This window comes from Diplotaxodon limnothrissa, linkage group LG15, assembly GCF_057381915.1.
Source record: "Diplotaxodon limnothrissa isolate DT_005_m linkage group LG15, D_limnothrissa_male_GT1.1, whole genome shotgun sequence".
In the NCBI taxonomy this organism is placed as follows: domain Eukaryota; kingdom Metazoa; phylum Chordata; class Actinopteri; order Cichliformes; family Cichlidae; genus Diplotaxodon; species Diplotaxodon limnothrissa.
This window is the reverse complement of record NC_140610.1, coordinates 27,474,691-27,490,735: the sequence shown is the minus strand read 5'-3', so window position 1 is coordinate 27,490,735 and position 16,045 is coordinate 27,474,691. Positions and strand designations below refer to the sequence as shown.

Here is a 16,045-nt window from a genome sequence, read left to right as displayed (position 1 = left end):
GATGATCATTTTTTAATTCAGGTGCACCTTTGAAGTCTGTGAGAATAGTTTGCAGACTTGTCTTACTAGTCATTTCTGCACAGATGCCACGAAATGAACAGATGCGCGCATGCACAACACAAAGCGCACGGTCAATTTAGGGGAGGCTTTTGCTGAGAAAGCGCAGCGTTCCAAAAAGCTGAAGCAGTGCTCATTGTGCAAACAGCACATTATTATCGTAACTGCTGCAAAGATATATATAAGATATGTCCTGTCTGCAAAATCTAACCATCTTATGGTTCATGCTATGTATGATAATGTAAATTACATCTTTGTTTAGTTTGTTGTTGAGTTTGTTCAGGTCAGTTCAGTTTGTTTTTTTGCAATAAAGTGTTATTGTTCCAAAAATAATAATGCATTCAAATCAATGTTGTTATGAATTATTTACCTATTCAAGGCTGTAATAACTTCATGCCAAATGCTTCCATTTGCAAGTCATTTTTTGAAAATATTGCATATTATGGGTTTCCCCCCCAAAAAACAGGGTTTTTTTTATGACAATAAAGCCATAAAAACCTAAAAAATATTTAAAAAATAATGAAAAACTTTATATCTGTGGTTAGGTCTGAAGTTGTTTAAAAGATCTGATGTGAAAAAAATCAGAAAAAAAATTCATATATGATATTGCTATATCACCTTTTGTCAGGGGACCCGTGTGGGTACGAAGGGGAACTAATGGGTGTAAATTTTAAAAACTCTTATTACTCCAAAAATAATAATGCATTCAAATCAATGTTGTTATGAATTATTTACCTATTCAAGGCTGTAATAACTTCATGCCAAATGCTTCCATTTGCAAGTCATTTTTTGAAAATATTGCATATTATGGGTTTTTCCCCCCCAAAAAACAGGGTTTTTTATGACAATAAAGCCATAAAAACCTAAAAAATATTTAAAAAATAATGAAAAACTTTATATCTGTGGTTAGGTCTGAAGTTGTTTAAAAGATCTGATGTGAAAAAAATCAGAAAAAAAATTCATATATGATATTGCTATATCACCTTTTGTCAGGGGACCCGTGTGGGTACGAAGGGGCACAGATGGGTGTAAATTTGAAAAACTCTTATTACTCCAAAAATAATAATGCATTCAAATCAATGTTGTTATGAATTATTTACCTATTCAAGGCTGTAATAACTTCATGCCAAATACTTCCATTTGCAAGTCATTTTTTGAAAATATTGCATATTATGGGTTTTTCCCCCCAAAAAAACAGGGTTTTTTATGACAATAAAGCCATAAAAACCTAAAAAATATTTAAAAAATAATGAAAAACTTTATATCTGTGGTTAGGTCTGAAGTTGTTTAAAAGATCTGATGTGAAAAAAATCAGAAAAAAAATTCATATATGATATTGCTATATCACCTTTTGTCAGGGGACCCGTGTGGGTACGAAGGGGCACAGATGGGTGTAAATTTGAAAAACTCTTATTACTCCAAAAATAATAATGCATTCAAATCAATGTTGTTATGAATTATTTACCTATTCAAGGCTGTAATAACTTCATGCCAAATACTTCCATTTGCAAGTCATTTTTTGAAAATATTGCATATTATGGGTTTTTCCCCCCCAAAAAACAGGGTTTTTTTATGACAATAAGGCCATAAAAACCTAAAAAATATTTAAAAAATAATGAAAAACTTTATATCTGTGGTTAGGTCTGAAGTTGTTTAAAAGATCTGATGTGAAAAAAATCAGAAAAAAAATTCATATATGATATTGCTATATCACCTTTTGTCAGGGGACCCGTGTGGGTACGAAGGGGCACAGATGGGTGTAAATTTGAAAAACTCTTATTACTCCAAAAATAATAATGCATTCAAATCAATGTTGTTATGAATTATTTACCTATTCAAGGCTGTAATAACTTCATGCCAAATACTTCCATTTGCAAGTCATTTTTTGAAAATATTGCATATTATGGGTTTTTCCCCCCAAAAAAACAGGGTTTTTTATGACAATAAAGCCATAAAAACCTAAAAAATATTTAAAAAATAATGAAAAACTTTATATCTGTGGTTAGGTCTGAAGTTGTTTAAAAGATCTGATGTGAAAAAAATCAGAAAAAAAATTCATATATGATATTGCTATATCACCTTTTGTCAGGGGACCCGTGTGGGTACGAAGGGGCACAGATGGGTATAAATTTTGAGGGATGCTCAAGGGTTAATTTAAGGGAGGAAACACTACGAATATGCAAAAGCATTTGCTCACAAAACACACGATGACCTTAAATAAATGTCGTGTTGTTAATTCCGCTCCGGACTCGTGAATCTCAACCCAGCAGCAGCGGTAACGTTTGCACGTCCTCTCCTGTTAATGCAGCAGATAAATAATCAACTAACAGTGCATATTATGTTAGCGCGATCGGCCTTATTACAAAACCTTCCATTACTGTGCATTTAGGTGACCACGATGAGAGACAAAGACAGAGTCTGGCTGGCTCAGATGCTGGCAGTTCTCGCTGCAGTCTACCAGTAGCGTCTCCTTTCAGACCAGGATAGACGAATGTCACCGAGCAGTGACTGAGTTTGTGGTAAAAGTCTTGCACCCATTTGCCACAGCAGATGCCCCCGATTTCACTTTGGTAAGTGAACGTGTTTAATTGTAGGCAGGACATTACTGGATATTCTTGTGTAATTGCTACAGAATAATTTATGTTACACTTTGTTATTGCTACAGAAGAATGTTTATTTTATTATTTTACATTTACATTTTTTTCCTGGGGACCCTGTGGCACCCCATTGAAGAGCCGTAGGCTGTGGATCTCTTAAGATCTCACTATTGGGTTTGTAAGGCCATGTTACTCCTAAATTTCTATCTTGTTCAAAGAGAAGATATAAAACAAAGTTTTAAGCTAATCGACCTTAGTGTTCTCCTTTTTTAAAAATAAGAATCGATAAGAGAATCGATAAAGAATCGAATCGTTAAACAGAATTGAAAATGGAATCGGAATCGTTAAAATCTTATCAATACCCATCCCTAGGCTCGCCTCACAACAGACAAACAGCTTTCTGTTAGCGTTTGGCGAGCGTTTATGTTCCAGCTGTGACTTCAGGTCCATCACCACCTGCTGCTGGCATTTAAAGGCACCGTCACATATTACACATAAAAGTGTTTTTATGGCCAATGTGCAGTGGCGTGTCTAGAAAATTTTTGTTGGGGGGGCCAGGTAGGGGCACAGATTTGGAGAAGGGTGGCAGATGTAATTGGCAGATAATGTTTAAAAAAAATTCTACCAACCATTAACCATAATTCAACAATCCTATAATACAATACAATCTTCTCACAAACTGGTGTTTGATTTTGAAACAGGAAAAAAGTGTGGAAACAAATGAAAAGACTAACATTTGAATAAAACCTGAAAGCAAGTAAATACTTTCTATGCTGCCTTATGGTAAACTTTGGTAATATTGATCAAGAGCAACACTGCCTGATGATGAAATACAGTCAGCTGGCATGGTGACACTGCCAGTATTAACCTGCAGGGCTGGACTGGGACAGAAAATCGGGCATTTTGACTACAGACCGGCCCACCAGGTATTAAAGCCATAAAGACTTTGAATGAAAACAAATGCTGTTATGACAGTGCCCATATGGAAAAGAAATAGTAAAAACTTTACTCATGAAAGTGGCCACTTTCTTATTACTTTCATATATTGTTTTAGTATCCAAAACATACAAGATTCATTATATAATCTTTCATGGGATCTTATATCTGTTTTTACTCTTGCATGCTTTTCATACAAGTTTCACACAAGACAGATACAAACTTTATAAAATTTATATATATCTTTTCCATATGTACACTGTCTTGTTGGTATATGTATGATTTCTATACATTTTACATCAGATAAAAACTTTGGTTGTAAGATTTAGATAATTATTTAATAAAAGCTAGATATTTTAAATGAGAATAAGAAAGAAAAGTATTTCCTTGTGCCCCACCTTTCCTGTTAATGCCCTACCTGCCCCCCTGGCAAAACTTTCCTAGACCCGCCCCTGCACAGTTACCAGCTGTCAGCTACATAAAAAAAGGATCCTGGTGTTATTTGTCTCTCAGAAACAGTTCATAACTTCAACTCATTCATGTCACCTAAAAGGTAAACCTGTTTCTCCATCACCTGTTCAGCTCCGATGATTCAGTAAGAACATCTCCTGGTTTCATCTTCATGTTTCCCTCTCACCACATATCCAAACCGACATCATGACCAGCAGCTTTTACAGCTGTGGCTCCAGCCAACATCAGCTGATACTAGAAATTAATATTAAATAAATTCTAACATCAGCTGATCAAGCTTAAACGTGCTGCTGTTGTTTAGCGCGACATCTGCTGGTTTCCTCTTTCTGGCGCAAAGTGGGCGATAAATAAACAAGAGAGAAAAGCCGATCAGCTGATCATTGATCAGTTTCATGATTGAAGTAGCAACAGGAGAGGGAGGGGGGAGAATGAGAGAAGTTCACTATCAGTAAAATCATAGCACCCACCCAGCTGTGTAGAAACTCTGTCAAGCTGGCTAGAACGCAGTATGAGTTATTGTAACTGACAGTAAAAAGTCAGCACAACGAAAATAAAGTCCACCTAAACTTGGTTTATATCTGACCCACATAGACTGCAGGTCATAACTTCTTACCTGAAGCTCAGTTCACCTGACACTCGGACTGGCGGCTGCCTCGGGGCTCTCCTCCTGCCTCCCCTTCCCTCATCCACCTGCTGGCCTCTGTGGAAGCCCTGCCACAGCCACCACCAAACAACTGAGTTATTCTTACACATCGACCTGCATCTGGCCAATCCACCACCTCTCATTGTTCATGCCATTACAAAAAAAATAAAAAATAAGTCACCGGGCATATGCCCGGTATGCCCGATGGCCAGTCCAGCTATGTTAACCTGCAACCAAATCTGCAGCTCCATACAGCAATGTTACGACTTAGATTATATCTTATAACGCATAACTCTTATGTTAGCTCCCCTCAGTAGCATACTGTCTGAAATATTTGACGGCTGCAATAATTCTTTAAGTGTTATTTTTTCCTTGGTATTCTAATTTCACCGAAGTTTACTAAACTCAACAAACTTAATATTACTTACCGGGACATTTATTCTGTCCTCATTTTCTTTCACCGAAAAATTGTTTCCTGCAGTGCCGTCTTTCGTGCTTGGCTCTCCTACCTTTGCTAACGTGATGCGCATAGCGCAGAAGCCGATGCTGCATTCACTTACACTCGGATATCTGAGCTTCACCGTGAAAACATAATCGTACATTTGATATTTGATTGAATTTTATTGTTTTGCCTTTGGGGTGGCACCTGGGGTGGCCAGTCTGGTTGGGGGGGTGGCCTGTGCCCCCCCAGGCCACCCCGCTGGACACGCCACTGCCAATGTGGACAGATTCAAAGTAAATAAAGGATAAGACTCGACAGCTGGCTGATATTTGACTCTTTACTTATTGTTTAATAATGTCTTGCACAGTCAAAGGAGCAGTTTAAGACACATTTCAGCTTGTGTGTCTTGTTCAGTGGTGGTCGTCTTTCAGCCTTTCTTACCTTGGCCATGTCTCTGAGTATTGCACACCTTGTGCTTTTGGGCACTCCAGTGATGTTGCAGCTCTGAAATATGGCCAAACTGGTGGCAAGTGGCATCTTGGCAGCTGCACGCTTGACTTTTCTCAGTTCATGGGCAGTTATTTTGCGCCTTGGTTTTTCCACACGCTTCTTGCGACCCTGTTGACTATTTTGAATGAAACGCTTGATTGTTCGATGATCACGCTTCAGAAGCTTTGCAATTTTGAGACTGCTGCATCCCTCTGCAAGATATCTCACTATTTTTGACTTTTCTGAGCCTGTCAAGTCCTTCTTTTGACCCATTTTGCCAAAGGAAAGGACGTTGCCTAATAATTATGCACACCTGATATAGGATGTTGATGTCATTAGACCACACCCCTTCTCATTACAGAGATGCACATCACCTAATATGCTTAATTGGTAGTAGGCTTTCGAGCCTATACAGCTTGGAGTAAGACAACATGCATGAAGAGGATGATGTGGACAAAATACTCATTTGCCTAATAATTCTGCACTCCCTGTACAGTCACCAGTCTGTGCCCTTCATTACACACGTTCTTGTAGTTTGTGCATGCCCAGCTACAGTGCTGATTTAAAATATGGTTCTTGAACACGACACCACAGACTGAGCTTACAGCTTTTCCTTTGACTTCAGTGAATAAAGAGTTTTTAGTCCGGGCCTTGTTAAAAACGCAGCATCGCAGATTGGTCAGTAAACATTTACCTGCACATGCATCTGTACATCAGTGAAAGTCACACGGGCTGGACAGGAAGGTTCACATGGGCTGATCTGGGCCAACCTGGGCTGACATGGGCCACGGCCCGTGAAATGCCCAGGTCTGGTTTAAGGCCATGTGGTGCAGCTGCGTTACAGCCTTGATAGTCCTGCCTGTTATTGAGTGCTATTGGCTGTCTTTTTAATGACATCACCGGCTCCTTGACACTGACTCAGGTACCTGCTCAGAGCACAGGTGTGACTAACTTCCTCGCTGACTGCAGCTTTAACTGAGCGAGTCAGCTGGCTGTGTTGAAGCTGTTCAGTGAGCATTCAAACACCAGTCTCCGAATGCAGGGCCCTGATGTTAGCTTCCACAGCTGGAAACACCTGCACCCCTAGCCCTGTGAACTTTACCTGACACACAGTCTGCTGCATTTACTGATCATGAGTTATTTCATCTCTTTCCTTTTCCACCTGCAGGGTTCCTGCGGCGGCGGCTAATCCCTGCCCCCCTGCCGGACACCTCCTCCCTGGGCAGGAAGCTGGGTGGTCAGTGGGTGGACCTGCCGCCGCTGGGCGGCACCCTGAAGGAGCAGTTTGAGATAAAGGTGTATGAGATCGACAACGTTGAGTGTGTGCAGAAGAGGAAGGAGGCGCTGATGGGATCTGAGGTGAGTCCTCCACCTGACCAGTAGGTGGTGGTTAAATAATGACGTGCTGCTCACATGCCATTCAGCATCACAGCATGCTGGTTTAGTCCCCTCACGTGTAGGTCGTGTTAGAACCCTCCGCTTCTCTGCGATGCACTGACAAGAATGACTCAAACACAGCCTCCTGAAGCAGGTGGAGTTTCATCTGGACCCTCAGCCTCAGTCTGAGCGCACTCAGAGGAGCTTTTTATATTTTTATCCAAATCACATATATAAAGCAGACCGTGGGGGGGATGCTTGTCTGGTCTCTGTGACAGCCGCCTCTCTCAGTGTTAACGGGTCATTAACCCTCGGCAGAGCGGCCTGTCGGGCTCTGATTTATTTTCAATTAGAGGAAGGTGACGTGCTCTTCATATCCGGAGCACTGCTCGGTGAATAATTGGCTTCTCTCTGTTTTTTTTTATACATATCACTGTACAATTTTTCAATTTTTCTATACATATTCTGTACATTGTTACCTGTATAAATGGACTTCGGTTGCTTATGTTTATAGGACCACCTTGTGTCTTCCTTTTATATTTTATTTTTCCTTGCTGTAAGAGCTGTGTAACACCAAAATTTCTCATCCGTGGGATAATAAAGGTTTATTCTATTCTATTCTATTCTATTTGTGTCCCAGCAGACGTTCCACGATGTTGAGAAGGTGAGTTGTCCTTTACACGTTCATTCCTACATTCCTCCAAACAAACCATCCATGACATGAAACTCGAACCGGCCCTGGTGTGGAGGACCTCTGTGATCCCACCGGAGAGTGCAGGGTTAAAGGTCAGAGAGGGTGCCGGTCTGACTGGCGGCCGGTGTAGAGACGCCAACATGGAGGCCGTGTGGTGTCGCTTGTCTGTGCTCAAACTTTTGTCTCACACACTGTGCCTGTCATGCTTTTTGTGTTTACCTGTTCACACTGGATTCATTCTGCTCGCTTCACCTGTCGGAGGTGCTTCCTGTCCTGCTGCATCTGTTCATGTGTATTTTACACCTGCATGTTTTCCCCAAATCCCAACTTGTCCTGTAGCTCCAAATGAAACAAGGCTTTCTTGCTGCTGACACGGAGACCTGAGTTGGCTTTACATCAGCAACTCGCTGGTTTCACTGGTTTCCCCTCCCATGGGCCTCACTGAGGTTGGTCACGCCTGTGTCATGGCCCCACATGAACAATTTGTGATGGTCTAACTGGAGTCAGTCAGTCTGACTTCACCTGAGAATCTGGCCTTTTTGGCTGCGTGTCACAGAGAAGCTGCTGCAAATGAAACATAAACACACAGTTAATGTTCAGGTCACTTATCATCTGGATGATCAACTCTTTTATTACTGCTCGGTTGCCCACATTTACAGACTTTCACAACAGAAACATCCCAGGATTTTCAGAATAAAGCTCTCTGAGGGGCAGCTGTAATGAAGCGCAGGTCTGAACCACCTCTCTGTCACCTGCTTGTCCTCAGTTGTCCTTAATCCTCCTCTGATCACAGATTAGCACTGCACTGACTCCTAATTAAAGCCAGACACAGGCTGGAGTCTCGAAGCCTCGTGCTAATCCCCCCTCCTCTTCCTTGTCATCGTCCACACCCCTACCAGCCGGTGTGTGCAGTTCGAGGCTCTGACTGTGTGCTCGCTCCTCAGGGTCTGCTCTACTTCAATGCCCGGTTGAGGATGCTGGAGAAGCGGCAGCAGCAGATCCAAGAGCTGAAGAGCAAACACGACAGGCTGAAGGCGGAGCTGGAGGAGGCCAAGAGCTGGCTGATGCTCCACCCGAGCAGGTGGAGTGGAGAGTGTGAGTATGAGCTGCAGCGGGAGGGAGCTGGTACGCATATAATAGATTACTCACCGTTTAGAAAGCCATCAGTGACCGGCTGCGATATTTCTGTGATGATGAACCACAGAAACCTCAGAGTTCAGCTTCATGTGTTTGTCATTAACTGAACTTAACTGACCGGGCCAAGCATTCAGAGATGCTGTGCACGAGCAGCTGAGGCAGCGTGGTGATGTCATGGTACAAACATCGGCCCGCATGCATCTAAATAGCTAACCGCTTTCTCCGTGTTTGCAGTTGACGTGGACCAGGACCTGGACTGCGAGTCCCAGGAGTACCTAGAGGCTCTGGCTCAGGCCACGGGGGAGCTGGAGTACTGCGTCAACCTGTGCAAGTCCCGTCTCATGATGGAGACCTGCTTTGACATCACCGTGATGATGGCAGGTGACGCTGCGCAAGGGGGCCGTCAGGAGGTGGAGGTGTGAAAGGTTCGCTGACTCACCGACGGAAGATTGAAGCAGACGTCCTGTCAGAGCAGAGCAGCAAATGGCTGATCGGAGATCAGACCTCAGAGGACGCAGCTTTGCAAGTGCCTTCTATTCACAAGCTCAACGACTCTGTGAGCTTGTTTGTCGTGGTGTTTTTTATGGTGCTGAATTCATCCGTTGTGCAGCAGAGTTTAGGAAAAATGATTCAGCTCCAGCATGGACTCTGTTCACCTGTAAGCTCCACCCCGAGCCTCAAACCTGAAGAACCCAGAGCAGGACCATGGGTTTGATCCCGCTCAACGACTTAAGCACTCGAGTTGAAGTGAACCAACTCTGAAGTTGGTTTTAGGAAACCGCCTCGTCCACCCTGAGTTCAGCCTGCTCATGTTCTCAGGGACTCAAACAGATGTTTCAGCAGGTAAAACATCTGTGGCAACATACATGATGACATCATCTGCACTGCAGCCAGAACCACAGAGCAGGAATGGTATCTAAATGACAGATGTACAGACATACAAACACACATTAAAGGGGACGTAAAACACTGAAACACTATGGTCTCCTCTCAGTAAATAACAACTCGGATGTGTTTCTGAAAGAGAACAATGTTCTGACAGTATCCAATTTTAAAATCACTGAATAAAAGCTAGAATCTCGGTCAGGTGACATCACGAATCACGTGACCGACGATCGCAAGTTGCCCATTTTAAGTCGAAGCGTCCAGAACAGGGGTGTCCGTATATTGACGTGAAGAAATATAATGCAGTTTTTTTCTGTTAGGGAGGATTTGTTTGTTGTTAAGTGTAATGTTAAAATAAGTTCTTTAAAAAGCCAAAAATGATTTAATATGAAGGCAATATGAGCAGAGAGTGCAAACATACTAAGAGATTGACTATGTTAGTTCAGTGAGACAGTCAAAAACTAATGTGTACACTTATGTCTGCATTTTTATTTTGTTAAATACGAACAAAATGATAGCAGAAGTGCTGCCACGTGTCTGGCCAGAAAGACAGGACCATTGTGTTTATTTGGTAGTTCAATGAAAGGCTTTAGTTAGTTAAGAGTGAGGAAAAGAATCTGTGTTCACGTTTGCAGTTTTGTCTTGTTATACACTATCTGAAATTAAAAAAAAACAAACAAAATATTACATTTTCAGAAATATTTGTGGGTGTTTTCTTGTTTGTTTCTTTGTTTCTTTTTTAATACCTGAACGCTAAAGTGGCCCTCCAATGAGATGACGGTGCCAGGAGTGGCCCACAGCTCATTAAAGTTTGAGACCCCTGGTCCAGAAGAGCACTGATGTGTAAAACCTGGAGATCTCTGACTGAAGCCCCACCCACTTATAAACTGTCAGTCACTTGTGGTTGCCTGATCGATGGTCTGTGGCCACGTTTATGCACACTCACTTCCTGTTGGACCCTGAAACGTTAGCTTGTCATGACGCATCGGAATCTTTTCTCGTCCACGAGTTCTACAGCCACATGAGGATGTCTCTGAAACTCCAAACTGTCCCCAGATGCTTTCTCAGACAGAGCGAAGATCAAACTCTGAGCTCCACACATGACCCCACCTCCAAACACAGTATACTCTCTGAAGAATACAAAATAAAAGTTCAGAGTCAGCTGTGAGGATGTAAAATTTCACATTGCAGATTTCCATCACACGTGTGATGTGCAGCAGGAACTGACACACTCAGATTCAGACGTTTCCCGTCTCAGGCTCTTTCTGAAGTGGCTGCATGAAGCATCATTCTGCATTGTGTTCTTGTTTTTGTTCGTCAGGTTTCGTGTTTTTCTTTAAATTGATTAAATCGCTCTGCTGATGTGGCGTGTTAACCGTCTGTTTCCTTTTCTTTGTTTTTGTATTGTACAGTTTTCTAACTATTTGTAAAAAAAAAAAAAAGAGGAGTGCGTGGGTCGGCGCAGAGGCAGCATCAGGAACATGAATAAAGATTCAAAGATTTCAATTCATGTTTTTGTTATTTGGTGAACTCTTTTTGTGCTCCAGGCTGAGCTGGTGGACTCGTTGCACTGCAGCACTTACCAATCACACGTCAGCATACGGCCAGTCTGTAAATCAAACCTGACCCAACAGAGCTCAGCTTCATCAGGTCGCCTGTTTAAAGTCCTCCATACAAGAGACATCATCATTCAGGAAACACTCCTCCTCCTCCTCCTGCCTGCCTCCTCCTACTCCACCCCTTCTCCTCCTCCTATCCTTCCCATCCTCCTCTTGTCCTCCTCCTCTCGCCCTCCTCCCCTCCTCCTCCTCCCCTCCTACTCCTCGACAGTTTCTGCTCCTCTCATCTCCAGGTCTCTCACACACCTGACATTTCACTTTCTGTCATGTGACTTCACACCTCGGTGGCAGTGGTCAAGTATGAGGAGGTAAAACGTCTACAAATGTCGTGAGGCCGGACTGAGCAAACGTGTTTGTTTATGTTAAGTTCACATCCAACCAGCTCCACCTGCACTGCCACAGATCTGCACCAGACTCACCTTCAGTCTCCGCCTCAGCTCAGTGTTTGTGGGCAGGGCCTGAAAGGATTAGATCACAGCTCCCTCTGAAGGCATGTGAGCCATTGGCCTCTGTCCGATCACATCTCGGAGGCCAAGCGTCCGTTTGTCTCCTGCTCAGTGGAGTTTCCCTGTGTCCTTGACTTTTTCTCTTTACCTTTCAGTAATAACCTTCCTGCTCTAAATCAAAGGCTCCTGTTAATTCATTTGACCAGGCTTCACGCAGCCATGGCAACACAGATGAAAAAGCTTTTCATCAGTTCGTTTCTGCTAAATTAGCCGTCGTTCAGGAAGTGGAAACAACCTCACCTCCTCCACTCTCCCTCACTGATGGCTCTTAATTAGCATTTGTCACCTGACCTGATTGCTGTGGAAACGCTCGCTGTCAGTTGATTATAAACTGTGACCTGGGTTTAAAGAGACGATTTCACTCAGCATCACTGATGGTTTTTGTGTCACTGCAGAGATTTGTGTGGCGTGTCTGACGCCGCCATCATAGAGATGAATATTTGTGAACACAGCTGACCCGTGATGTGAGCACGGCGTGGGTTTAAAGATGGACATGTGAGGACAGACATGTCCACGTCTCAGTCCAACACTCGTCAAACGTGTGACGCATGGTCAGGCTCCCTCTGCTTCACTTATGGACGCGCAGGGTACTGTCGCTACCCGATCCGTACCGGAAACCCGATCGGTTCTTACGTCACTTCCTCTCTTTGCCAACATTGCGACATTCAATATATTTGAATGATACGGTTAGCGCCCAGTTAGCTCTTAGCATTTCTCAACAGCTCTGCCTCCTTTTCGACTACCGGGACATTTAAACAATGGATAATCCGTATCCGCAACAAATTTTTGCTTTTCTCCTCAGAGAGCGTCCCCCGATTGAACAACAGCGCCATAAAATAAGAAGAATGGTGCCTAATGACAGAGTTAATAATACAGACTTTGTAATATGTCACGTGAAGATTCAGCAGCCAGATGAAGCGTTTACTGGCAATTGACAGTGATAGCGGACATCATCATAACTATTCCAACAATCCTCTCCACACAGACAAGCATAAACACACTCGACTATCACTAAATCAAATTCAACACACGTTTGTAATAACGCTAATTCAGTTTACAATAGGGTTCATTCGCTCAGTCACCAGGTGGCGGTATCCTCTTACACTGGGGAGTAAACTGCCATTAAACGAATAGAAGAAGAAGAAAACCCCTGCACATGCGCGGTACGGATCGGGTAGACCCGATTTGTACGGCCCGACTTTGAACATGCGCAGGATCGGGAGTTCCGATCTGTCGCTATCTTTTTATTTTTTTGTTTTTGTCTACATTATATTAATTGTTTCATTATCGGAAACATTTTAAGAGATACTTGTTATTCTTAACATCTTAACAGATACTCTGACATGTAACTATCGTAAAATGCTTCGACCGGAAGTAGACACCTTTCGCGCATGCGGGGTACCAATCGGGTTTCCGGTACGGATTTTTTTTTAATTTTTTTTTTTTATTAGCTTTATTTATCACATTTTAGACATACAGTCAAGTAAAACAGGGATCACATAAAAGATGACATTGTGGTAGTACAATGAAGAACAGAAAGAGTGACAAGGACAGTGAGACAAAAGTGAGTACAAAAAATAAAATAAATTAAGGGGAACATAAATAAACAAAAGTTTGCAAGAGCCAAAATCAAGTTAGCAGGTTCAATCGGTTATAGATGTTAACAGTCTTGAGAGCCTTAGTGTTTTTTGATGAGGAGATTGTCCTTATATATTGTGCAAGTTCCATTTTTAATACAAGAAGTTCAGGCTTTCTGCCGAGGACTTTGCTTTTTTGTATATGAAATTTTGCCGAAAATAAAACCAAATTTATAAAAAAGAAAGCATCATTGTCCTTGTCTTTAAAATTCTAATAGCCAAAGATAACATCCTTATAGTATAGTTGAAGATTAGGGAGAACAAAGTCAGTAATAAACTTGTGGAAATCCTTCCAGAATTTACACGTAAATTTACATGACCAAAACAGATGAGAAACTGTTTCAGGTTGCTCTTGACAGAAGGTACAATTTACATTTATTTCAGCCATAAATTTGGACAAATATTGTTTGGTAGGGTAAAATTTATGAATCAACTTCAAGAAAAGCCTTTGTGGTAAAGTCCAAATTTTTTTCCATTCAATATCTGTTACAAAATTGGCCCAATAAAATATGGCTGATGGAACAGAGACCATTGCATCCTGAAAGAGAGATCTTATTTTGGTATTTATAGACTTATGAGAGGAAAAGCACACATTGCCAAGAGAAGAATGTAACACATCCGGGGGAGTGACCTGTAGTGGAGCACTGTGGGAGCATCTGTGTAACATGGACAGACCAGATGGGATGGCATCGAACACTATTGAGAATTCTTTAGGCGTTATCGGTACATTGTATCTCTTGAGGAACTCAGAGTAATTATAAAAGAGTCTATCTTCTCTATATAACTGACTAACCAAGATTATTCCATTATTAAACCAGTTATTTAAAAAAAGAGTTTTATTTTTATAAATAATATTGCAGTTATTCCAAATAAAACAGTTTTGTGGAGAGAAATTGTGTTTGTAAATCAGCGCCCATGCCAAAAGAATTTGTTGATGAAAGTGAGAAAGTTTCAGTGGTATTTCTGGAATACTATAATTGCAGAGCAGTAGGAAGTTAAGGCCGCCTAAGGTTTCCGGTACGGATCGGGTAGTGACAGGTACCCCTCTCGCGTCAGGAATTGACGTGAAGGGTCCTCCGATTGAAGAGATTGCCGCGGAAGTGCCTGTTGTCGGTATATTTAGACATTTTCCAAATCACATACAGAACACAATAAATTATATAATGTAAACAACTACCTGAAAAACAGGTAGAACGATATTTTTGTATCGTTTATTGCATTTACGGAGGGAGTGATGTATGCTGGGTAATGGCACAGCTAGCTACTGGGTAACTTTATTCACCCGCTTCGGCTGTTATCAGTCCATACAATGGGCGTTATTAGCACAAATCAGTCCCATAGATATGGGCCATCTCCTGCTAGATTGTTCAGAAGGTTGTTCTCATCCATCCAGATGGAGGATCACTAACAGGAGCGTGGAAGACTCCAGAATCCACTCTGGCTGCAATCCGGTGGATACAGCAGTGTGTACAGGTAAGACCGTTTAAACGGACAGCATTTATAGAATGACTATTAAAAGTCAGCGCGTGTCAGTAATGTTAATGTGGTTATCTTAGTAATACACAGAGTGCTAATATAACATCTTTAAGATGCATTTGTAGATATTATTACGTGTTTTACCGTCTTTATGGTGCTAGCTTAAAGTTACTTAGCTAGCTTATATTGGAGTAAAGCTGTTACTGGTTAAACGATGTTAGCACAGAAATATTAGCTTCTGTCATGACTGATGAAGTTACTAGTTAATAAAGTTTTCAGTAAAGTGATTAATCGCAGCCACAGATTGACAGCAAATATCTCGATTAGCTTCAGTGCATCTATAATAAATATGTGCAAGTTTCAGTGCTTCGTTTAAACTGTATGATACTTATACTGACACAGGGTCAGTGTAAAATACAATCCTAGCTGTGTGAACAAAGCCACTGTAAATTTAATCCTGCATGACAAACCTCAGGATGCAGGCTATTATTACTCTTTCCTGCTGGCACACCTGGCACACCTGAGAGTCAGCTAGAAACTTACAGTGACGTGGACATCATGCAAAGACTGCCAGACTCTGTAATACTGCAAATGATCAGTGACTCAGGTTAACACTAAACTTTAAACGGCACCTCTGTGTCTCTCTGTGTGCTGAACAGAGATGGGCAGTAACGCGTTACGCGTTACTGTAATCTCATTCCTTTTTTCAAGTAACGAGTAAAGTAAGGGATTACTATTGTAAAATCGGTAATTAGATTACCGTTACTTTCCCGTAGGAACGCTGCGTTACTGCGTTACTAAAACCGTGATTTTTTTGCAAGAATGTCTCATGACAGTGACGTAAGCGAGTGCGCCGTTAGTGACAACAGCTGTGTGCAGATCAACAATGGATCACATATTGATTGTGGGAGAGAGTATGAGCGTGCAGCGTTTAAAGCGTGGAAGTACTGACCTTACTTTGAGTTTGATTCCATAAAAAGTGACAAAAACATTAGCGTCCGTTGTGCGTGGGAAGAAAACTTTTTACAAGGAAAAAAAACCCCTAAACTTCCAAGCAAGCACCGAGTGCGCAACGACGT

The 16,045-nt window shown here is 41.9% G+C and overlaps 1 protein-coding gene across 1 annotated transcript in view; it reads left to right on the top strand.

The window, feature by feature from the left end:
* LOC146617679 (kinesin-like protein KIF26A) overlaps positions 1-9,265 on the top strand; it is a 69,432-nt gene extending 60,167 nt beyond the window's left edge. The window contains exons 13-16 of the mRNA XM_085371907.1: positions 6,804-6,994; positions 7,653-7,676; positions 8,651-8,801; positions 9,078-9,265. Coding sequence (XP_085228033.1) covers positions 6,804-6,994; positions 7,653-7,676; positions 8,651-8,801; positions 9,078-9,265 — 554 coding nt within the window. The remainder of the gene's footprint in view (positions 1-6,803; positions 6,995-7,652; positions 7,677-8,650; positions 8,802-9,077) is intronic.
* The last annotated feature ends 6,780 nt before the right edge of the window (positions 9,266-16,045 follow it).